This window comes from Strix aluco, chromosome 12 (assembly GCF_031877795.1).
Source record: "Strix aluco isolate bStrAlu1 chromosome 12, bStrAlu1.hap1, whole genome shotgun sequence".
NCBI classification, from domain to species: domain Eukaryota; kingdom Metazoa; phylum Chordata; class Aves; order Strigiformes; family Strigidae; genus Strix; species Strix aluco.
In genome coordinates, this window is record NC_133942.1 from 4504890 (window position 1) to 4527127 (window position 22238).

General features: G+C 55.7%; 2 protein-coding genes across 10 annotated transcripts; one reads left to right on the top strand and one right to left on the bottom strand.

Moving 5' to 3' along the window:
• Positions 1 to 200: 200 nt before the first annotated feature.
• On the top strand, positions 201 to 7902 carry SENP8 (SUMO peptidase family member, NEDD8 specific). 4 transcript variants are annotated; one of them, XM_074837235.1, is made up of 4 exons: positions 210 to 295; positions 707 to 960; positions 4547 to 4750; positions 5392 to 7902. In XM_074837235.1, exon 4 carries the CDS (start codon positions 5435 to 5437, stop codon positions 6071 to 6073), a length of 639 nt encoding a protein of 212 aa, XP_074693336.1. In that variant the 5' UTR covers positions 210 to 295; positions 707 to 960; positions 4547 to 4750; positions 5392 to 5434; the 3' UTR covers positions 6074 to 7902. The 4 variants fall into 4 exon arrangements, with proteins under 4 accessions (XP_074693335.1, XP_074693336.1, XP_074693333.1 ...); XM_074837232.1 differs by lacking the exon at positions 4547 to 4750; XM_074837234.1 differs by lacking the exons at positions 707 to 960; positions 4547 to 4750 and having other exon boundaries at positions 201 to 295.
• Positions 7903 to 9488: 1586 nt separating this feature from the next.
• GRAMD2A (GRAM domain containing 2A) lies at positions 9489 to 22209 on the bottom strand. 6 transcript variants are annotated; one of them, XM_074837229.1, is made up of 13 exons: positions 22133 to 22209; positions 21066 to 21429; positions 18419 to 18532; positions 17638 to 17695; positions 16051 to 16123; positions 15866 to 15969; positions 14978 to 15076; positions 14055 to 14126; positions 13055 to 13117; positions 11725 to 11881; positions 11280 to 11379; positions 11077 to 11184; positions 9489 to 10613 (listed from the first exon to the last, which is right to left on the bottom strand). In XM_074837229.1, exons 3-13 carry the CDS (start codon positions 18520 to 18522, stop codon positions 10610 to 10612), a joined length of 942 nt encoding a protein of 313 aa, XP_074693330.1. In that variant the 5' UTR covers positions 18523 to 18532; positions 21066 to 21429; positions 22133 to 22209; the 3' UTR covers positions 9489 to 10609. The 6 variants fall into 6 exon arrangements, with proteins under 6 accessions (XP_074693330.1, XP_074693327.1, XP_074693329.1 ...); XM_074837226.1 differs by having other exon boundaries at positions 18419 to 18546; XM_074837228.1 differs by lacking the exon at positions 22133 to 22209 and adding an exon at positions 21661 to 22014 and having other exon boundaries at positions 18419 to 18546.
• Between the last annotated feature and the right edge of the window lie 29 nt (positions 22210 to 22238).

The window sequence follows — 22238 nt, forward strand, 5'->3', positions numbered from 1 at the left end:
TGCCCGACTGCCCGCGCGCGCCTCCCGCGCGCACCCGCCGCCGCCCGCGCGCCGCCGGGAGGGGGGGGGGGGGGGGGGGCGGGCGGAGGGGGGAGGGAGGTGCGCGCTCCGCCCCGCCCCCTCGCCCCGCCCCCTCGCCCCGCCCTTCAGGCCCCGCCCCCTCCCGCTCCTTCCGCGCCTGCGCATACTGTGCGGCCGCTGAGGCGTTACGACGCGGCGCTGCCAGCTTTACGGCAGCGCTCAGCAACCGGCCGGTGCCGGCGTCGCGGAGGGTGAGCGGGCTATGAGGCGGCAGGTGAGCGGCGGCGCGGGGAGGGCCCGGCCCCGGTCGGGTGGCGTTGCCATGGCAACAGCGGTGTCGGTGGGGTCTCGGCAGTGGTTGCCGTGCCCGGTGGGTGCGCAAGCCGTAGCCGTTGGGGGTCCGTGCCGGCCTCCACCGGGCCCGGAGGCTTCAGAGCGCGTTTTGAGGGGAAAATGGTTAAAATCGTTAGACGTAGAGCCGCGTTACCGGCACCGGGTGTCGAGCCGGAGCTGCCCGCCATGGCTTGCCCTTGGGTGGGCTCGCAGGGAGCGGTGCTACCGGGTGGTCCCGGGCCAGGCCCTGCTCCCCACCCCGGCCTTGCCCCTGCCCCCGGGCCCGGCCCGAGCCTCGCCAGCCCGGGTAAACTCTCTCCTCTCCCCTTAATTCTCATTTATTTATCCGTAGAAATGGCAGCGGGACGAGCGAGCTCTTCCCTGGGGGGCTGCTCCCATGCTCTGACCCCGACCGGCACCGACTGCCGCCGCCGGGACCGGCGAGGCTCAGGGTCAGGCAAGCTGCTCCTCCGTGCCGCGGGTCGCGTCTCCACAGGGACAACGCGACCCTGACCAAATTCCTGCGACCTTCAGGTGTTTCGGGCAAATGATATTCCCTCCCAGCTCTTCCCACGACCTTCTTGAATATAAACTTTCTCAAAGCAGGTGAATGCAATCCATCGATGTCCGGTTTAACGTCGTTTCGCTGAGCCGAGCTGAGGGGTTTCCCATCGCTACTGCTGGGAGTCCCGATGGCATCTCTCATCCTCAGGTGTTCAGGCCGCCGGGGTTTTTTTCTTGTTAAACTTAATGCTTTGACCAACCCCATCCTGGGGAGCAGAACACATTTGATTTAGTAGCGTTTGGTGGAGCTCCTCCGGCTTTTAGTTTACTGCCCCGTGAGATGTTGTGAAACAAAGCAGGGTTCTGGAGTTTGGTTGTGTAGAGCAGCTGCACGTGTCTGATGCGGGGGATTTGTCAGGAACAGAAAGGTTTGGGCATTGTCTGCGCATACAGAAATGATGAATGTTTTCTTCTGAGTCTGGCATTCGGGGCCTATTGAACTTGCAAAGGCTCTGTTCTCATATCATACAGGAATTATATCTCATATCGTATAGGAATCTATAGGCTGCAAAAAGATTGCTTATATTTAACACAAGAATAGATGCGCACGCTTCTTTTCTGGCTTAGTTGTTTAATTTTGCTTGAGCTTCTTCTCTGGCTCTGTTAGGAGGCAGCTGAGTACAGAGGCTCAGTCGCTGGTAGCCCAGCTCACACTGATAAATAGAAATTGATGTTCCTTGTCTGATCTTGCTACCATTAACAACAACTGCTATTAAGAGCATTGACATGGTGTCTAAAAACTGTATTTTCAGTAAAAGTGAATGGTCTGGTGATTCAATCGTGGGGCCTTTTACTCTTGATCATTCCAAAGACCTCAGCCAAGCTGCCAAAAACTTTTCTGTCCCTCCTACTCTTCCCTGGTAAAGTCTGAATAATTTGTCTTTCAGGTGGCTTTTACCTCCATATTCTTTGAATTTTGTACAGGAGTTTAGTGACATGACGCCTTAAAATATTCACTCTGGATGTTCTTAGTACCTTTAATTTATTAAAGCAGACTTTAGGAATCTGATTCATCTTTAATTCATGCTCTCTTTGCTCCATCACTGCCTATTTACGCTCAATTACTAGGGAGTTTCATTCTCTGGCTCTCAAGTGCTGCCTTCAGAGTGCAAGGCAACAATTACACGCAGAAGGTAGCTGTCTTTAATGTTGTGAAAATAATAGGTTTGGGGTTTTTTTGTCAAGTATTACAAAATGCATGCTTTGCCTCGCATCCCGGACACAAAGGATCCCAGCAGTTTATGGATCAAACTTGCGCTAACGACGGCAGCTTATTTGTTAAATTGTTATAACTTAGAGATGAGACAAACTTGACTTCTTGCCATATTGATGCAAGACAGCACTGTTTTCAAATCTGTAAATGAAATGGGCGGTTTCATCTTGCTTGGCTTGATGACATTTTTATTGAAACGCTCCTTTTTCTCTCCCCGGTGTGCTCATCTTTCCACTTGAAACGGGGCAGATGAATATCCCTCCGAGAAGCTGAGGATTACACAGAGTTTGCACAAATTCCAACCACTAATATGCAAATAAAATGAATGAGCAAGACACTTATTGGCAACCTCCAGCAAATGTTCCAGGCCTGCGTCAGTATTTATTCCTATTTTTATGAAAACTTCTGAACAAAGTGTGCCTGAGCCTTCAGGAAGCAAGTCCTGGCTGTGTGTGAGCAGAGCTGCTTGTGATCTGCGACTGCATTTCCATACCCCTTAATGTCAGGGCTGCTCAGATCCACAGCTCGGCTTCCCTGCAGATTCATCTTTTGCTTTAACGGGGAGGTTCTCCCGAACAGAACAGCCTCTCTGATGGCTTTTCACAGCTCCACTACGCGTTTTTGGTCCTCGTTTTTTGCCTTAAGTGGCTCTGAAAGGCGTCAGAGCCTACAAAGGGTTTTCCTTTAAGCTGTGTGCTGCACGCAGTGAGTCATCCTGCAGAACTCACAAGCAGTTTCACAAATACCAGATGGTAGTAAAATTAAAAGTAGTAGCTAGTGGCAATTAAGCATTTGCTATAACCATTCTCCTTTCCTGACTGTAGGAAGCTGCCAAATGTCTTTTTTTTTTTTTTTTTCCTAACTTGACTGAAAAAAAACCAAGCTATGTTTCTGCAGAGTGGAAAATTAACAGAATACAAGACCTTCCTTCCCTGGCCCGTAATCCCATTTGGAGTTGAGTGGAAAGCTATTTGCTGTATTTCGTGCATCTCTGGGAGAAGATGAAGCAGAAAAAACACGCAGTAAAGGAAAATTTGGGGCATTGTATGGGCACATGCAAAAAGTATTTCAGCAGTGACCCTGTTAAACCCACAAACTGTTCGCTTCTAAGCTTGCAGGATGTACAGCTCTTTAAAAACAAGACTACGTTCAGGCGTGCTACGGAGTCACTGGGACTTAGTTTGGATTTTTTGTTTTGTTTTTATACTGCAGGCTGTTGCAAAGGATTTGCTCCACAAACTTGGAAATAGTTTGAGTTCATTAACGTAGGAAGCGTGTCCAAATACCATTGTGTTTGGCTCAGTATAAATAACAATGACTGCTCCCCTTCCTTTTCAGTGACTCTTGCTGCTTGGCATCTTTTGGATCTATCAGCGATACACAAATAGTTATTAGCTTTCTCAAGCCCCAGATACGCTACCTCGGCCCTTCCTTCCGATGTATTACACATGCAGCATGCTTCATCCATTCTGTTATTTACAAGTCACATGTGATGTGACCTTGCCAAGATTTTTTGGAGATAAATCTCTCTTAATTTATGCATACCTGGCCAGGAAGGACTTTTTCATGATTCATGTCGCAATAAGAAGCACAAATCTACTTCTTCCTATCATGTAAACAACACACATGATTTTTTATTTCCCCCAATCATAATGGATAATTAGTGTCTTCTTTATAGTGAATCATATTAAAATTATCTTATTGTTATTAGTTTTCGCACTGTGCTTTAAGAAATCCTAAGATGTTTTCATGCTGGGACAGATGAAGAAAGGGTGAGGCCAAACCAGCCCCACGTCACCGCTGCCCCCAGCTGTGGCATTTCTAGCCCTGTCCTGGCAAGGAGAGAAGCATCAAGGGCTGATGGTGCATCGCAGCAGCTGAGGAGCCCAGGACAGGGGATGCGAGAGCAGAGGGGAAACCAGGGTGGATATAGGGGGTTTAAATCAACAGTTTCTCTTAGGAAGATCTCCTCCTAAATCCTAGTCTGGTGCCAGTGGGTATTTCATGTTGTTTGTTGAGTAACACCTCCTAGCGTGCTGTGCAGCCTCTTAAAACACACTTTAATCCCCCCGGGATGGGATGGCAGCTAATGCAACAGCTTCTGAAAAGGAATGACACGACTGGTAGAAAGACCAGAATTAGTGGATACATGGATAACCTGATAAACAGAAAGGAGTTAGGAGAAGTCTTGCCTGGAAGACCTGTTGGAAGTCCCTTGAGTACGTCCTCAAACGCATGGGTGGGGAGAACAAGGTGCTTCAGTCTACTTGAATTTCCAGGCGCCTTTTTAAGGATAAGCAGCTTCTATTTGTGGAAAGCAAGCACAGATTAAGAGGGAAGAACATAACCTGGACAAATAGCAGAGTAAAAGATTGGAAAGAGTGGGTTGGCGTGACCGGTCACTTCTGTTCACAGGTGAATGTCACCAGTGGAAGCCTGCAGGGATCTTCACCCCTCAGCGTACCCACGAGTGCTTTCTCCTTTTGTGAGCAAAATTTTGGCAAGTTAAAACCCAAGCTAAAAAATTACAGCTATTTTGTGGATCATCCAGCTTCGGTGGTACTTGAGTTATTGAAATCTCTACCAGCTAGGCAGAGAGTTGTCCTAAAGATTCCCACGGTAGGGAACTGGTTTGTTTGTGATCTTGTTTTGCTTTGTTTCTCCTTACTCATCGCCGCCTTGCCTCCTGTGCTGGTGGGCCAGCAGGTTTTCCTGGAACAGGTCATGCGTCTGGCACCGAGCTGTGGCACTATCTGCTAGGCAAAAGGGACCATATGCCTGTCAGACAGCCCCAGAAAGACTTTTGTTTAAGGAATCCCAGTGATGCAAAGAATTACAGTGATTGTCACTGTGCAGGTGAAACACTGAAACACCAAAACACCAACCGACGTCTAGATCACGTATGGTTTCTGTGCAAAGCACAGAACTGAAGGAGTGCCTGCAGATCCCAAGCTGGAACTGCTTTGAAATCACTTTGCTTTGAGGTTAAGATCATAACGATGAAACGTTTATCTGATTGGAGCCACGCACTGCTCCTGGAGCAGCAGAAGAGCCCGGCTCAGCCCGTCACACGCTGCAGATGAGGAGCTGCGTATCCTCCGTCTGCTCATCTGCTGGTCCTTCAAATATCTGTCTGGGAAACCTGGGCTTTTGCTCACTGCTTTTTCCTTGCTGAGAAGGAACTCGAAATGTTTGTTGCGCTGTATCTTGTCCCAGGTGTGATCTAATTCCTTAATTCATCTTTCCTTTCTATGTTTCAGCTTTCAAAGTTTCCTGGAGTGCCGCAGCCCCGACCTGCTCAGGATGGACCCTGTTGTTCTCAGTTACATGGACAGTTTGCTGAGGCAGTCGGATGTTGCCTTGCTGGAGCCCCCAAACTGGCTTAACGACCACATCATTGGGTTTGCCTTTGAGTACTTCGCCAACCACCAGTTCCAAGAATTTAGCGATCAGGTTTGTTTTATCAGCCCCGAAGTGGCTCAGTTCATTAAATGTGCCCTTAGTCAGGAAGAAATAGCCATATTCCTTCAACCGCTGGACCTTCTCCACAAGAAGCTGGTGTTCTTGCCTATCAATGATAACTCCAACCAGGTCGCTGGGGGCACCCACTGGAGCTTACTGGTTTATTTCAGGGACAAAAAGTGCTTTGCCCATTATGATTCCCACAGTAAATGCAACTCTGTCCATGCCAAGCAAGTGGCGGGGAAGCTGGAGGCCTTCTTGGGCAAAAGAGGGGGCAAAGCAACCTTTGTGGAGGAGAAGGCGCCTGCCCAGCAGAACAGCTATGACTGTGGGATGTACGTGATCTGCAACGCGGAGGCTCTGTGTCAGGGATACTTCAGGGGCCGGCCGGAGCCATTGCTGCAGCTCCTCACCCCCTCCTACGTCACGCAGAAGAGATCGGAGTGGAAAGCTCTCATCACCAAACTGGCACAGAAGTGAGCGAGGTGCAGGTCCAGCCCCCCCCAAAAAGCTGCCTTCCCCACCCGTGAGGCAGCACCCCCAGTGCCTGAGGGAGATGCCCATGCACAGGATTGTCCCAAAGAAGAAGAATGTAACCCCTCCAGCATGGCTACACCCCCCCAAACACCCCGTTCCCTCCTGGAAAAGCCTTAGTCCCCTCTGGAAATCACTAGCCTTTGAACTTCTAAAGAGAAAAGTCACTTTGCTTTCAAAGAAATCCTCCTCTCCATGGTGAATTTTTACGCTAATTGCTGTGGCAAAATGGGTTGCTAAAGAGACTTCTCTGCCTTTGCCCAGCAAGCAACCCACCCTCGTTAGGTGGCTGTAATTGGCTACAGGCATTGCTGTTCCAAGCCAGGTTTAGCGAATGCCCTTTAAAACCAACCCCAAAATGCTTTATCATGGCTATTTCTAATTTGTGCCTCCTGCTAGTGGTATTGGAGCAGTCTAGGCTTTTACCAGCAAGGATTTTTACCCCTGAAAACCTGACGTTGGGATGTCGATGTGAAAAGATGAAACGCCAAAGGAAATGCTACAATTAATTAAAGAATGGAGAAAAAAAAAAAATCCATTTTCTTCAGATGGGTGATCCTAGGCTGTATGGCGATAGCTCTTTTTTTTTTTTTTTTTTTTTTGTCCCCCACCCTTGCTTGCTCTTATTACAAATTAAAACCTGACCCTGAACTGCTGGAAGATTAACAGGAAGCTGAGAAACCCAATCCTAGGAAAGGAAACTTAATTGAGATGAAAAGCAACACTCACTCTTTGAAGGTTTTGAGGTTTTTTTTCATTACAATTTTAGGTCACCTCCATTTGGGGAGGGATCGTCAGCGCTCCCCAACCCTCGTTAGCGTTCACTGTACTCAGAGCATACGAGGCAGTCGCTGCTTCCTCTAGCACAAAACCAGTTCTGTTACTCAAGATAAAAAAACCACACCAGGGAGAACAAAAGGACAGAGTTTGAGGTATAAAAGCCAAAGATAACTGCGGTCTCCTTGAAGCCCAAGAAGTCCTTAATACACTTCTAATTGAAACTCTTTTCCTCCTGTGCTGGATGATGGCTGGGATCTCGGAGCAGATCCTCTCATTAAAAAACAGGCTTAGCAGTGGGGAAAATAAAAATTAAAATGAGATGTCGTTGCAGGATAAGGAATAATCTCTAACCTCATGAGAAGCAAAGAGCAGGTTGCTCAGGTGGTGTCTAGCAGAGCAACCACACCCCAGCGCACCACCTGGATCAGGGAAATCCAGGTTAAATATAACCCTCAGGAAAGGAAAGGGGGAAGGATTATTTTTAACCTGGAGCTCTTCACCCATCACCACCAGCCCAGCCCCACTGGTGTGTGTACCAGCACAGCACCGAGGTGATGAACTGCAGGAAGGGCTTCAACTTCCCTGGTTGCTAAGAGAAAGGTAAGTAGCCGCAGCCCAGGCTCTTCCAAAACACCCAAGCATACACATACCGGCAGCAGTGGGGCAAAACGGGGGCTGGGGACGTTCCCCTCCTGCCAGGGCCTCCCTCCAGCACCAGCCCTCCCTGCAAAACCCCTTCCACCACTCAGATGGAGCTGAAAACCCAAGAGATGGTTGAAACGGGATTGAGCCGCTCACCAAGGGGATTCACTTTGGACTCCGTGGGGCTTTGCCGGAGCAACATCACTGCCGCTCTGGAATAAAACTCAAACCAAACCGGGCGCTTGCCAGCATCATCCCATCTTTTTTTGGGTACCTGTTGAGAAGTGGTGGCTCCTGCTGCCTCGCCGTGTCTTGTGCAGCAGCATCACGGCCACGGTGGTTGTGACTCGCAGGCCACCGCGCCCTGCAGCAGGTGGAACCGAGCAGAAATGGGCCTTAGAGAGCCAGTGAGCCCGGGGACAACTCCCGCCACGCCTTGTGTGATAGCAAGGCGGCTGTAGAAGCTGATTTAATCTCCTAATCCTGTTTTTAGGGGTTGATTTGGGCTGGGGAGGAGCACAGGTAGGAAGGCAGGATGGTGGGTGCAACTGGGGGAGCAGGAGGGGGACATGAGGGCAGGGGCTGTGCTTGTCTGGTGGGTGCCCTGTGCTCCTTGTCCCTGTCCCCAAGGGACAGGGCAGTGCTGCCAGAGCCAGCAAGGTGAGCACCCAGGGGACATTTCCTGCACCCAAGGCTTTTACGTGGCATTTCTTTACACAAAGAAAAGCAAATAAGCTCAAGCAGGGCGTCACCGGGAGAGCAAACAGGCACTGACCAGGCAGGCAAACAGCAGCTGGAAAACAAAACTGGAGCCTTGCAACTGGCTCCCAGCAGCAGGGACACCCCCAAACCACACCAGGGGTGCGTCCCGGGGCTCCTCCAAATCTCCTCCACATCAGCCAACTGCACCCATGGGTTGTCCCACCGCTGGTTTTAACCAAAGAGCCCCAAGAAGAGCCAAGGTGGCCATCACCCCCATCACACACCTGGCCCGGGCACTGGGGACAAGGGACCTCAGGTACTTGCTTTGTATCAGGTGTTGCGGAGCACCCAAAAACCACCAGGCTGGGCACACAAGACCAAAAAAACCCCAGTCCTAAATCGCTAAACCTCATTTTTGGGGCCGTAAGTCCCACTTTGAGGTTGAACCCATTGAGCACCTATTTGTTTTTAGAAAAAAACCACCCCCAAACTCCTTCAAATCCATTTCAGCCGCCGCACCAGGAAAATGAACTGGGTGAGGCCCCAGCAGGGACAGGGTGGCAGCAGGATGGCACCTTTCATCTGCCAGGTCACCCGCAAAAGCAAAGGCTCTGACAGCCCCGTAACACCAGGGCTTTGATGAAGCAGCTTCAACAGTTTAGCCAGAAACGTGGCCGAACAATGGACCACCCCAGGGTGCTAAATCTCCTGAAAAAATGAGGTGACACCACCCTAGTCCCCACTTTGCCAACACCGCCTCCGCTGTGGCTTTCAAGTTGGGCCATTTTCATGCGTTTTGCTGCGTGGGGCAGGCTAGCAGGGAGGATTTGGGTTACAGATGCTCAGAGAGGAGGAGGAGGAGGAGAAAGGCTCACCCCGTCCACCCCAGCAGGATGGAGCATCCGCTGTCCCCAGGGTGGCCCTGCCACCAGCTCGAGTGTCACATCGCACGGTCTCTGCTGCCATCTAGTGAAAAAACTTCTCCATCGCCTACACCCTGAGCATCCCTGGCCCTGGGTGTCCCCTAAAAGCCACGCTGGCCCCCCCCCGCCCGTCAGGGCTGCACCCCCAGCTTGGTATCCCCAAGCCTGCACGATGACAGGGCTGTCCCCCTGTAATCCACGTTCTGAGGACGCAGCCAGCGAAGGGGCACTGGGACAGCGCAGATTCTGGGGTACCCTGTTTTGGGGCTTGCAGCCTGGCACTGCTGCAAGGATGCTGGCAGCAGACAGCGACATGCTAGAAAATCCTGGTTTTATTTTCATTTAAAAGCCGTTCCGAGCCCGGAGCGAGCAGCAAGCTCGCTTCTCCAGGGCACAGGGATTTGGCCCCATCAGCACTTGTAGTTCCCAAAAAATAGGAAAGAAAAACAAAAGGAATCACACAGGTATCACCTGCTGCCCCAGCGTGCTCCCAGGGGAGGCTGCAGGACAAATCCTGCAGGACAAATCCTGCGGCACTCAGCTCCGCACGGTGATGGGGTTAACACGAACCAGGGCACAGTCACGCTGCCATCCAGGAGGGTCACTGGTGCCAGCCGCGGGCTCCTTTCAGGACATCTTAACGAGGTGAGCGGTGCTAACGAAGCCTTGGTCCGGCACCGTTGCCAGGTGCGGTCCCCAGCAAGGACACCTGGTCTGGGGGACCCTAAAGTGCTTTGCAGGACACACACACATGCACACCCCAAGGTGGCCCTGTGCTCCAAGAGGGAAGGGCTGGGGGCCGCTAAGGAGCCCAGCAGAACTGGGGGGGGCCCTGGATTGTACCCCCACCGTTGGGTGCTGGGATAGATGATGCCCCACAGGACCAGTGGCCCCTTTCTCCCAGTCCCTGCAGCCCCCCAGGTTGGGGCCATTCCTCTGGCCGCAGCCCCGGGGGTACCGAGACGGGGACGAACAGGCGGGTTCAGCCCAGAGCCGCTGCCGACTTCACCCAGAGCAGCAGCAGCAACTCGTGCACATTTTTTGGGGGTTCCCGGTGAGCCTAAGGTCATCTTTTCATAAGAAAAACCCAAGTCTGGAATAAAAACCGGCACCCATTTTAGCAGCAAGTCCTAAGGGGAGGTCCAACCGCTCGGCAGCCCCGAGCCATCGTCTGGTGCTACGGTGCAGCAGCATCCCGGGGAGAAAACAGGTTTCCAGTGGGACGGGGAGTTGGCACCGGTGGCCGTGAGCCGGCCAGGTAGTCCCACCGGGAACAGGTGCCAGTAGGAAGAGAGAAGATAGTTGGTCCCATTTTACTGGCCGAGGGAAAGCCGGGCCATTCGCAATAGCCACGGCCAGGAGGACGTCACACCGGGATCCGTACACAGGGTGCCACCGTCTCGGCCTCTGTCCTCAGCCAGCGCTGGGGTAACGGTCACCTGCAAGCAGAGAGTTGGGTAACAGGGCGAGTGGCCACAGAGGCAGCGTACCCCAGCCTGGTGCCCAGGCCCCCCCGATGTCCCCAAGCCAGGGGAACCCACGCCTGTCCATCCCTTGCTGATGCCAACAGTTGCATTAGCCCCAGGGCATAGCCCAGCTCCACTGAGATGCCCCGGTGCTTCCTGCAACTGGGGAACCAGCCCCAAACCTTTTGCCAAGGGCTGAAAGTCACAGGGACAGCAGACCTTTCCCCGATGGCTCAAACCAGCAGTTGATGGGATCATCTACTGCATGGGGACGGCCCCTTGGAGTCTGCCCTCAAGCCATCCCAACAGCAGGCACAGGATAAGGGACAGAGCGTCCCTGGGACATGTCACGGAGCCATCGCTCTTTACACACATCCCTCAGGTCCTTCACTCACGGTGTGACCCACCAGCAAAAGTGTCCCCGAGGGTCCCTCACCTCCTGTGCCCACGGGAGAGGTAGTCCCGGTTCAGAGAGCAGAGCTGCTGCTCCAGACGGAAGATGCGAAACGCCAGGTACGACGAGGACACGACCAGGAGGCAGATGCTGGGAGCAGAGGAACAAGCACAAGCGTGGTTGAGACGGACGTTCCTGGCGTGCCCCCGGCCTCCCCACACCATGGCCACCCTCGGCACACTTACAGTACAATGAAGATCTTCAGGAGCTGGTAGTCGGAGGGTCTCAGCTCCGCCACGCAGCTCTGCTCCACCTCCAGCTCCTCCTCGGTGTTTATTGCACTTTCTGAAATGCAAGCCCAAAGTCAGCAGCACGGCAACACTGGGCAGATTCTTGTGCTCCTCTGGCAACTAGGAGCCTTCAAGCATCATATATTCCTCCCTCGTGGGCTAATGCTGCCTGCACGGTGTTACAGGCACACGCTGAGGGCTCAGACCCCGCAGCCAGGAGACCCCATCCCATCCCCAGGACCCCATCACCAACTCCCAGCCTCAACCCTGCTCGTCTGCAAGGCAGAAATCCCCTCCACGAGTGGACAAGGGATGAACATGTATTTACAGAGGTTTACACCCAGCACCACGTGCAGGTCAGGGCATAAACCCACGTCGCTGGGTCAGACGCAGCCCTCACCCGAAACCAGGGGCTCCTCAGAGGTGAAGGAGCTCTCCTTGGCATTCAGGCTGCTGACAGAGGTCCGGTGGATGCACTGGTAGTCGGTGTCTGGCAGTGACAGTGACAGCGAGGCAGGTGACACCTTCCTCCACTTGCCCTCGGGGACGATCACCTCCTGCAGGAACAGCCCCAGGTGAGCGGTGCCACCAGCAGCGGTTTCTCCCATGAAACCAGCAGTGCCGAGGACACGGTGGGGCCAGATTCAGCCTTGAATCCTACGGCATCTCCATCGAGCACCAGCACAGCCAAAACATCATCCTCAGGGGGTGCTGGTCCTCCACGATGACCCCGTGGGGACACCAGTTCCTACTGCCATAGGAAGGACCTGCCCATGAGAGGGGATCCTCCACCCGAGTGCCCCCAGGACTGGAGCTGCTGAAGGGCCACATCCCTCAGAAGCACCACGAGATGCTGCCAGCCTGGATCGCTCCTGATCCAGCCCTTGAAAAGTGCCTTCAACCCCTGCCATGCCACCAGACCATGCGGGACATCCCACTTGTCACCTCCTGGTCCAGCGTGCATGGCCACTGGCCCACAAGGGCCACCCCAATTGTCACCTCCTGCACCCAACCTGATGACAGGGCCACCAGCCCACGGAGGACACCCTGCTCAGTGTCCCCGTACAGCCCAGCACGGCCACACACCAACGGCTTCGTGATGGAGCCGAGACAGGGATGGGCATGTTTCACAGAGAGGACACATCCTGTCGCTGGGGACACAGCCACTGCGGGCAGAGCCAAGCCCTGCCGTGCTCCAAAGGTGGCAGGAATCAGCCCCTCGTGCCCCCTCGGTCACACGCGGTCCAGCAGGCTCTTCCCTCTCCAACCTCCCGGCTATGAGCCATCCCACTCATCCCACAGGTTTCTAGATAATTCAACCACATTTCCAGCCCATTATCCATGTTCACGGCTACAAACAGCATCAGCTGGTGGGCGCAGAGCTCTGAAGTTTTTCCACCTATAAATGGACCCCCAAGACCAACTGGCCGAGCCATCAGCTTGTGCTCAGCCCCAGATTTTCCAAATCATCCTCTTGACCCGTCCATTTCTGCCAAGTCAGGGTATGAGGATCCCAGAGGACGAGCTAGGAAGGGGACGGCCGCATCCTCACGCAACCTTTGTTGGCAGCAAGGGGAAAGGACCGACTGCGCCCTGCCAGCGGCTGCCGGCCAAACCTCAGCACACCGGGAAGGCATTAAACACCCCGAGGGGAACAGGCGGACGCTCTCCTGCCCGCAGCGTGAGTTCACGAGGGTCCTTCCCTCTCCCAGAGCTGCCCTGACCCTCACCAGCGACACGGCGTCAGGCTCCTCTGTCAGCTCCTTCAAACTCAAGCTCTTCTTACTGGAAACCTGGAGGGGAGAAAGAAATGGGTGTTATAGTGCCACCTCTCTCTGCTTCAACCTGAGCCAGAAAATTTCATTTTGACTTTTCTGATGAGTCTACAAAGAGCAGCTGCTTAAAACTTGCAAGCACAGGGATCTTGGGGACGAAGAACAGCATCTGGCCGAGGATGGGGCACTGCATCACTGCTTCCCATCACCAAAAACCTTACAGGGCCATGGCTGAGCCGAGGGCTCCTGTGCCGGCCTCAGCTCCTGGCAGAAGGGATAAACCATCAGGGGGGGAAATAAAGGGAATATCTGGGCAGAGCCCAGCACGTTTCAAAGAATAAATTCCACAGTTTAGCAATGGGACTGAGTCACCCAAATTGCCGTCCCGGTACAGCTGGCAGACACCCTTCTGGGTGGGGAAGGGCTTCGGCACCACTTCCCACGTGCTTCAAAGGCAGGGAGAAGAAGAGGTCCCCACAATCCTCCTCTCCAGCTCAAGGGCTGATGGATGTCTTCCCCACTTAAGACTTTATAGTTCAAATGTTTTTTTGACTTTGTACCATTTTTCCTCCCCCTAAAACTTGAGATCTGGGGAAAAGGCAGCGATCTGCAGAGTGGCAGAACTAGTATTACTACCAGATTATAAATAATTCATATACACGCCCTGGGAGAGAGCAGAAACTCCGGGCTCTGCTTCCGTCATCCGTGTCCCAGAAAAGGCCAGCAGTGGCTCCCGGGGACAGGACGTGCCCAGGGCACGGCTCCTGCCCTTCTTCCTGTCCCTTGCTGCAGAGCGAGGATGCTGGGAAGAGGCAGCAGGGCACCAGGGAGGGCTTAGGGAGCAGTCCAAAGCCTTCGAGGCGGTGAAGAGCTCTGCTCCCCGAAACGCAGCCCGGGGGGTGAGCGCAGAGCCCTGCGGCCATCGAAACGCCATCTGACACGGGGTGGAGGGTACCTGCAGGTGTGTGCAGACTCTCCTCAGGACATCGTAGACGCTGTCGCGGGAGATGAGGGACACGAAGATGTACTGTGAGAGAATGAGAGAAGCTGCTGGGAGAGGCTCCCCCCCATCCCGAGTGCAGTTCTCCACAGGCAGGGGACAGGCAGAGACGTCCTGCCCTTGAATCTCCCCTCCTTCGGGCGGGCGCCGTGTCCCCCCTGCAGGCATCTCCCTGCAGAGTTTCCCTGCTGTTATTTTTGCAGCCTGTTAACACCTGGACCTGGATTTTTTTGGGGCGTTTTGCTCAGCTGTTGTTCCCACGAGGCCTCCCGTGCTCAGCCCAGAGGGATGCAGCAGCAAACGGGGCCGGGAGCAACAGAAAACATCCCCACGGATCGGGGCAGCGCTCGCCTTGCCCGATGCAGAGCCTACACGACGCACAGAGCCACCAGATCGCTTCAAACGCCCAAATCCCGCCTTGTGCCACCCCCTCCCAAAATCCCACAGGAATAACCCCCTCCCAGGCAAGGCACGCTGCTGCCAGCAGCCCCCCGGGCAGGCGAGGACTCAGACGCACCGAGCAGGACTACGTCGGCTCACTGCGGCCGACAACGTGATTTAAAAGCTGGAAATTCAGCCCCTTAACCAAGTTTTGTGCCAGCTTGGGTTGAACACTGGCCCAAACCCTTCCCCTGCTTGCGTTAAAGGAGTTTAAAGGTTTTATTTGAGCCTGGCAGGGATTTGTCAGGCTCGGCCAAATTTCACTTGGGCTTTGCTTCACCCAGAAACAAAGTGAAATTCAGAAAGCAAAGCAAAGCTGCGGTGTTTGCCCCGGCTGGCTGCCAGCACAGGGAGCAGTGCTCGCCTCCCAGCCGGCCCACCCTTTCAGCCAGGGATGGGAATCGCTTCGTTCCCTGCTCTCAAACCGCCGGCGTTACCTTTCTGCTGGCGTTGGTGGTGATGGCCAAGCCGTTGGGCAGCAGCCGAGCGGTCTTGTGCTTTTTTATCAGCTGTACGGAGACCACCGGGATGACAACCTGGAGGGCAAAAAGACACGGGGACGGGCAGGGACGGGCACAGCACGAGCTCAGGGAGCTTCTTTTGCAAGGCAGAGATTTAACACGCATCGTAATTATGCCCCAAGCAGGGCAGTGACGCGGAATTCAGCACTTCCCAGAGACAGCTTGGCTTTTATTAAAGGCCACGGCACCCCCCCCCCCCCCATTAATCTTAACTCAGAGGTGGTTTCTACTTAATCAAAACAGCGAGGACACAGGGAAAACACCGTCCAGTGAGTCTCTCTAAGACCCATCACAAGAGCCCCCCTGCAAGCTCGGGGAGTGCTAAAAATAAGGCAGGATGTAATTTATGGCAGGATAACTTCATTGAAACCCTGTATTTCCATCAGACATTTGTTTAAAGTGGCTGATATAAATAATTCAGTTCTTCAGCCCAGTTTTAAAGGAAGTTGTCTCTCCCCGAGATCCCCATCAGCCCCAAGACTAACGGGGAAACATCAGATTGTAAATCAAGAAGAAAAGCCAAGAGAGATTCAAATCTGCACCACCCCCAACACCCCCCCCAGCCCTTTGATCTTCCTCCAAACGCTGTTGCAGCTTGTAGGAGGTTTTGCATCAGGGAATTTTAAACCAAACCAATATTTGGTTTCCCCAGGCAGATGCTGCAGGTGATGAGAGGGGAAAGCACAGCTGTGCTCCCCTTCGCATCGGAGGCTTTTGACAGCGATTTTGGTGGTATTTGGGTGCGGGAGGGGTTAAGCCTGGGCTACAAGCCCTACAGGACCGGGGTGAGCTGGCCCCCGTTACCTTGATGTCCTTCCCGAAAAGGTTTGCGTAGAAGCAGAGCCAGTTGGGGGAGATGTAAAGCCTTCCCTGGATGAGGATGTCTCTCTGGAGCGCGCAGGAGCAAACTGCAACGCAGAGAGAGGGGCATGGCAGACCGCGTGCCAGATCCTGCCGCCCCCGTGCCCATCCCTTGCCATGCCACCCACCTTTCAGCACGCTCTCCTCCGTCGGGATGTCCTTGAACAGCTTGTGGTACTGGGAGTTGTACTTGCTAGCGGCCTGAAAATAAGCAAAGTAAAGTTATCCAGTGACCTTGCTGATAAAGAGACCCCAAAAAAAAAAAAAAAAAAACCAAACCACCCTCCTGCAAAAAAATCTTCCTCTCTCCGCACCCGGGACTGGCGCAGGGGGGTCCCACCGGGCTGGGGACAGTGGAGACGAAGGGCTAGAGGAGGGTCGGACGATCCAGCAGCCAGCAAACGCTGTGCCATCCTCCCAAACAAACATTTCTCCCAATATCTAAGGAGGCTGCTGAGCCTCTGCGAGGAGCCGGTTTTCTTCCGGGCTCGTCCGCAGGCAATTTATTTTGCCCAGCGGTTTCTCTCCTCCTCCTCAAGCTCTTCCCTTATTCGGGGCACGGTGACAACACTTGCTTTGCACCCATCGCGCCGCGCCATCCAGCTATTTATATTCCCGGTGCCTCTTCAAAGCCTGCCAGCAGCCACGGAGGAAGGCTCAGCAGGTTCGCCTTTAAATAATTCTGTATATAAGTTAAAGGCTCCAAAGCAGGTCAACGCTTTGCATTAAATCTGCTCAATTAGTCCTGTAAGGCAGCGCAGGCAGATTTGTGCCCCCTGCCCCGGAGAAGGCAGCACCCCGGACCTCGGGGTGCTCCCCAGGGACGCGGCTGTCCCCGTGGTGGTGACGGCTGCCCCCCGAAATCCAAGGGACGAGATGCTTCGCCAGGATGCGGAGAGGTCCAGCACAGCTCGAAGGGCCCCGGGGCAGCGAGGCTGGTTTGCAGGCAGCACTGCAGGCAGAGCCCTCCTGCCCGCAGTGACAAGGTCACCTTTGCTCCATGCACCTTGTCACCGGATGAGCTGGGCCCTAAGAGGATTAAGGCTCAGCATCACCTGGGGTTGGCTTAGACACCTCCCGGAGAGATGCCGGGATGCTGGCGGGTGTCGGTGGGAGCGTTTCAGGGGAACACAGGGAGATATGGGGGGACACAGAGGGGATTGTGGCATCGCCTCCAAGCCACCTCCGGGCTGTCTTGGCCTGCAGGTCAACAAACACCCCCTGGTCCCAGTACAAACCTGTTGCCATCTAGTAACCCCCCCAGACGCCTCTGAATAATCAGCAAAATGGTTTTTTCCTCTATCTTTTTCATGGAGAAAGGCAAAATGCCTTCTCCCTCCGCTCCTTCCTCTTCCAAAACATCTCTTATTTGTAGATGGACCCAAAAGCTCTACTTTGGGCACAATTTGAAGAACCAGAAAGGTGCAAATGGATGGGAACTGAGCTGCCTGCAGTCAAGATTTCCACTTTCTCCTTTGCTCTGGATGGAAAATCCCAAAAAAGCGTTTGCAAGGTGGATCACGGGCCACACAAAACTGTCATCAGGTCCCCTGAAAATACAGGCAGGGGCCTGTGCCCTACACCAGGAGCGGCTGCAGCTTCGCCTCCAGCTCCCACAGCCCACATTTGAGACCCCAGGCAGGCTCCTCTGTGGCAAATGGCCAAAGTCAGGCTACAACAAACCAGCCCATTTGCTCATGAAGCCGAAGACTTACCACTTCCCGGTGGCATTTCTTGATGTCTTCATCCTTCAGGGCTTCATTCAAGTGGAGGCTGGAAGGAAAAATAATAATAATCAGGTAAGTGAAGAGCCCCAGGTCTCTCACCTGCTGCCCAAAACACGTGCTGCAAGAAGAGACACGGGCAAGACACGGAGGATGGAAGAGAGACCCCAGGAAGCCACATTTCGGATGTCTCGGTGATTTATCACAGCATCGAGCGTTGCTGATGTTAAAGAACGACTGCAGAAGGCTGATCTCTGGCATCGGGCTGACGGTGAGCCGGCGGAGGCACCAGCACCGGGGTGCCCGTGCCCAAAACACACCCCAGTGTGGGGGGGAAGGAGCCCAGAGCTGCCCCCGGTAGCAGCCTGGGACACGTTAGGAGCTGGCGATGGGCAGCTTTGGCCAGATCAAGGTTTCTCCAGGGAAAGCACAAACGGGAATTTGGGAACGCACCCGGGTGGGAGGACGGACTCGACTCTGGCCGTGCCAGGGGCATCCGTCACACAGATGAAGGGAGAAACCGCAGACAGTGAAATCCTCCCAACAGCCTCAGCAGCAGGAACACCGGTCCCCTTCCCCAAACCCCTCTCCCCTCCCTGCTTTTACAGACCCAATATTTGAGGGGGAAAACAAAGAGAGGACCCTCTGTGCCCACCCCTAGCTGGTGGGTTGCATTCGGGGGCTCGGAGGCAGCAGGGATGCTGCAGGAGGTCACAACAGGAGGAAAAAAGAGCAAATACTCCACCGTAGATCCCGGGACGCTGCCCCTCACCTGCCATCGAGGGAATCCAAACTCTTTTCCTTGTGGGATGCCTCCAGTTTCTCACGGCTGTGCATGGGCTCGGGGCTCTTCAGGGGAGCTGCTTTTTCATGCATCGGCTTGGTGCTGCAAGGAGAAGCCTGTTAGCCCCCGAGGGGAAGGCAAAGAAGGGAGACACACGTTTTAGAGCCGTAAATCTGTTCCCTTCAATCCCAGTCTGCACAGAGACGTTAGTATTTCTGCCGCTCAAGGACAGCTAGAATATTTCTGCTACTTCTCAAGTCACATGAAAAAAAAAAAAGGGCATTTCTTGCCAGGAACTCCCTGGTGCTCGCAACCAAGTGGCCAAGGAGCGGCAGCTCCCTCCCCGCTGCCTCAGATAACACCCTCCAAAGTGGAGCCTCTCCTCCTCAAAAGATGGAAGTTGGGATGGGAAAAATCACAGGTCTGCGAAACTCCCTGGGGCGATGCAGATTTCGGCCAGCGAGGGCCAGGCTCTGCTCCTCCAGGTCAGCAAAACACCATCTTCCCAGGGCAGAGCCCTGGCTGAGGGCACCACCTCCCTCCTTCAATCACTCCCCTCTCGTTAAAGCCTGTTATTTACTATCATGAGTTTTATCAGAGGCGCTTATCGGCCGCCACAGGTAAAGTAAACACGCTCCCAGCACCACGCAGGGAAGGTTATCACCCAACAGGCCAGAAAGGTGACGCTCCCGCCCTCAGCAAACCACAACCGGAGATTGATGTGCCGCGGTGCTTCTGGCACCGAGAGCCAAAGCGGGGCGCGATCCCACACCGGAGCAGCAATCCGGGGGCTCCGCCGGCACGGCAGAGCCAGCAAACAGCCACCGGCCCGACGGGGAGGAAATGACTGCAGGGAAAGGAGCTCTGCTGAATGGGCAGGGGGTGATGGCAGAGCAGGTGGGGGGACAGGCAGGATGGCAGCGGGCAGGATGAGCGCCCGCAGGCAGGATGAGCGCGGAGCTGGAGCGCATCCCGGTGCCCGCAGGGATGATGCTGTGGCGGTGCGGCAGAGCCCAGGCGGAGAAGCCATATCCAACTGCTTCCTACGTACAGACAGGGGCTCTTTTACTGCCAGTACTTCCCTAGACACACCCTGCTCCTGCTCTGAGGGGCTCATCCGAAGGGAAACCCATTGAAATAATCCCCCACAGACTCAGGGAGAGCCAGGACAGGGCTGCCACACTCCCACAGCCGGCCCCAAACGGCTTGAGAGTCAAAACCGCGTGAGCCCGTGTCCCCGCAGCCTCAGGAGTCCAAATGAAACTGCCCCGATGCAATGGGGCAGGGCTGAATCCTGGCCGGAGGCACAGGGGATGCTCCCCAAAGATGCAGCATGTACGTGGGGCTGCAGGAAAACCAAACACGAGTCACCGGTGCCGTGCGGTTAGGACGAGGCCGGGAACCAGCTCCTGGATCCCCGCTGCTGGCGTTTGCAAAGTAAACGAGCTGCTTGCATGGCCCCAAAGCCTGAGCATTGCGGGGACGGGATCAACACACCGAGGTTGTGGGGATTTTTTTAGAAGCTCAGGTTAAAGGATGTATCTGGAAACAAAGGGAGACTCTACCGACAAGAAGCACCAAAATAACATCCCTTGGCATCGCACCAAAAGGCTTTTTCCCTGCCTGATTCCCTGTACACCCCGTGCCACAAACACCCTCTGCCAGGCGATGCCATGCTGCCCTGAAGCTGAAACTCGTGCTGGAAAAGGGGCTCTGACCCACTCTGGAGCCTCCCCCTCCAGAGCTCAGCCCGCTCCAGCTTCCCCCACGTCATCCCTTAAATCCCCAAGCAGTTGCACCACTTAATCCGGGTGAGCGGATTTAGCCCTAACTGGGGCTGACGCCAAGGGGCACCGCGCAAGGGACGGGGAGAGGCACCCCCTGCTTGGGGCGAGGGCATCGAGAAAGCCCCCCCGAGGTCACCAAACACACAGAAATCCCCTAAAACAAGAAGAGACAGAGGCTGGAGAGCACTTGGAAATGCTGCTTGGTCCTGTCCTGCTTTTCCCCCTCTTACGGTTCCCACCAGGGGCACGTCCCGGGTCAGATGGTTCCCAGACACAGCGCTGGCACCAGGCTGCTCCGGGGAGGGTCTGGGGGCTGCGAAGAGCATCCTCAGCCCCAACAGAGACATCGCAGCAGCTGCCTCATCTCCCCTCTCCAGAACTTGCTCTGTCCCGGTTCCCAGACGTGGCAGGGATGGAGATACAGGGTTCGGGATGAGGTTGGGCTCCAGGCGCAGCTAACAGAGAGGTTTCCCTGCCAAGAGCCACTTCCAGCACCGGCAACAGGGAGGAAAACACTTTCTAGCAGCTCATGCCATCACCCTCCTCAAGGAATGTCTTTAGCAGGAAGCTGCTCCGGCAAGAAAATCACCAACCTGAGTGTCCCAAGCTACAAGCAGAACAAGAACAGTCGGAGCGTGGAGCCCTGAGAGGAGGCAGCGCAGGCAGGTGCAGGAGTTCCCAGCAAAAGGAGAACTTTGCTGTCGACCTGCCGGACCCACCGTACCGAGGCGGACACCCCTTCCCTGCCCACCGCTCCAAGATCCCCGGTTTGCCTCCTGGGCCATGGCTGTGCCAGGCAAAGCCTGTTGCTTCTCCCTCCCCGCAGCTCGGGATCTCCCTTCCCTTACGCAGCACTGGGATCCGGCCTGGAAGCCGTCCGGTCCGGCGGGAGCCCCTCCGACAGCGCTTGATTTTCACCGGATCCTTTCCTTGCTGCTGGCACAAGCGAGGGGGAAGCTCACGGCGGAGGCAGGAGAGAGCGAGCCAGGGATTTCGTCTCCCGAAAAAAAAAAAAAAAAAAACAACAAAACGAGGATCAGAGCCGGAGGGAGGCACTTGCAGCTGGGCTGCCTCGGCCCGAGCGAGCCCGGGCGGGATCCGGCGAGCTGCCCTTGTTCCCGGCTTTCAAGGTCATTTCAATCCCGTGTGTTGGCTGCTGGAGCGGAGCCACCGCCGAGGATGCTGGAGGGGAACGGCCGGTGCCGAGCGGCGCTGTCAGGAGAGAGACAGGAGGTCAGGGAGAGGAGGGACAGACCGAGCCCTGCGTGTCCCCCCCCCGGGTCCCCGCGCCGCGGGCGGCCTCCCTCGATGCCCCCCCCAGGGTCCCTCCCGCGCCGGGAGCCGCCTGTCCCCGGGGCCCCCCGCCCGGCCGACGGGAGAGCCGAGGCCTCGCTCCCAGCAGGTCCCGGGCTCGCTCCCAGCACCCGCGATACTGGTTCTCACTGGGAGCCGCTCTCAGAGCCCCGCGCCACGGAGGAAGCCCGGCCTCGCTCCCCTCGCGGCGCCGGTGGGACAATGACGTGCCGGGAGAGCTCGGCCGCCGCCCAGCACCGAGCCACGCCGGGGGCCGCGGCGAGGAGCGGCCGGGACAGCCCCCGGGGCCGGTCCGCAGCCTCCGCTCGGGCTCGGAGCCCGCCTCTCCCCTCCCGCTCAGCACCGGCGGCTCCCGGGCCGGGCAGCGGCGGGACCCCCCGCGCCGGTCCGTCCCCTCAGCGGGGGCGGGAAAAAAACCCCTCGGTGTTTCCGCGCTCCCCTCAGAGCGCGACGCCGCCGCCGGCGCTCGGCCAGGGCCAGGCCGAAGGCCGGCACCGGGCTCCCCGGCGGCCACAGGGCCGCGCCCCGCGGCTGCCGGCCGCCCCCTGGGACCCCCGCGGCCCCCGCAGCGCCGCCCCCCCCCCCCCCGCTCGCCCCGTACCTGCGCGGCGGCCCCGCGCTGCCCGGCGCCGTCATGCCCCGCGCGCCCAACCTCCTCGCGGCGGCCCGGCGCCCGCCCATTGGCCACCCGCCGCTACGCCCCGCCC

Bases quoted from the DNA above. Each gene is read 5' to 3' on its own strand.
- SENP8 (XM_074837232.1), top strand. From the start codon at position 902: ATGATATTCCCTCCCAGCTCTTCCCACGACCTTCTTGAATATAAACTT. The intron at 961-5,391 runs GTGAATGCAATC...TCTATGTTTCAG, and splicing joins TATAAACTTTCTCAAAGCAG to CTTTCAAAGTTTCCTGGAGT.
- GRAMD2A (XM_074837229.1), bottom strand. From the start codon at position 18,522: ATGCATGAAAAAGCAGCTCCCCTGAAGAGCCCCGAGCCCATGCACAGC. The intron at 15,970-16,050 runs GTGGGTGGCATG...TCTGCGTTGCAG, and splicing joins GGAGGAGAGCGTGCTGAAAG to TTTGCTCCTGCGCGCTCCAG. The intron at 14,127-14,977 runs GTAACGCCGGCG...ATTCTCTCACAG, and splicing joins CCACCAACGCCAGCAGAAAG to TACATCTTCGTGTCCCTCAT.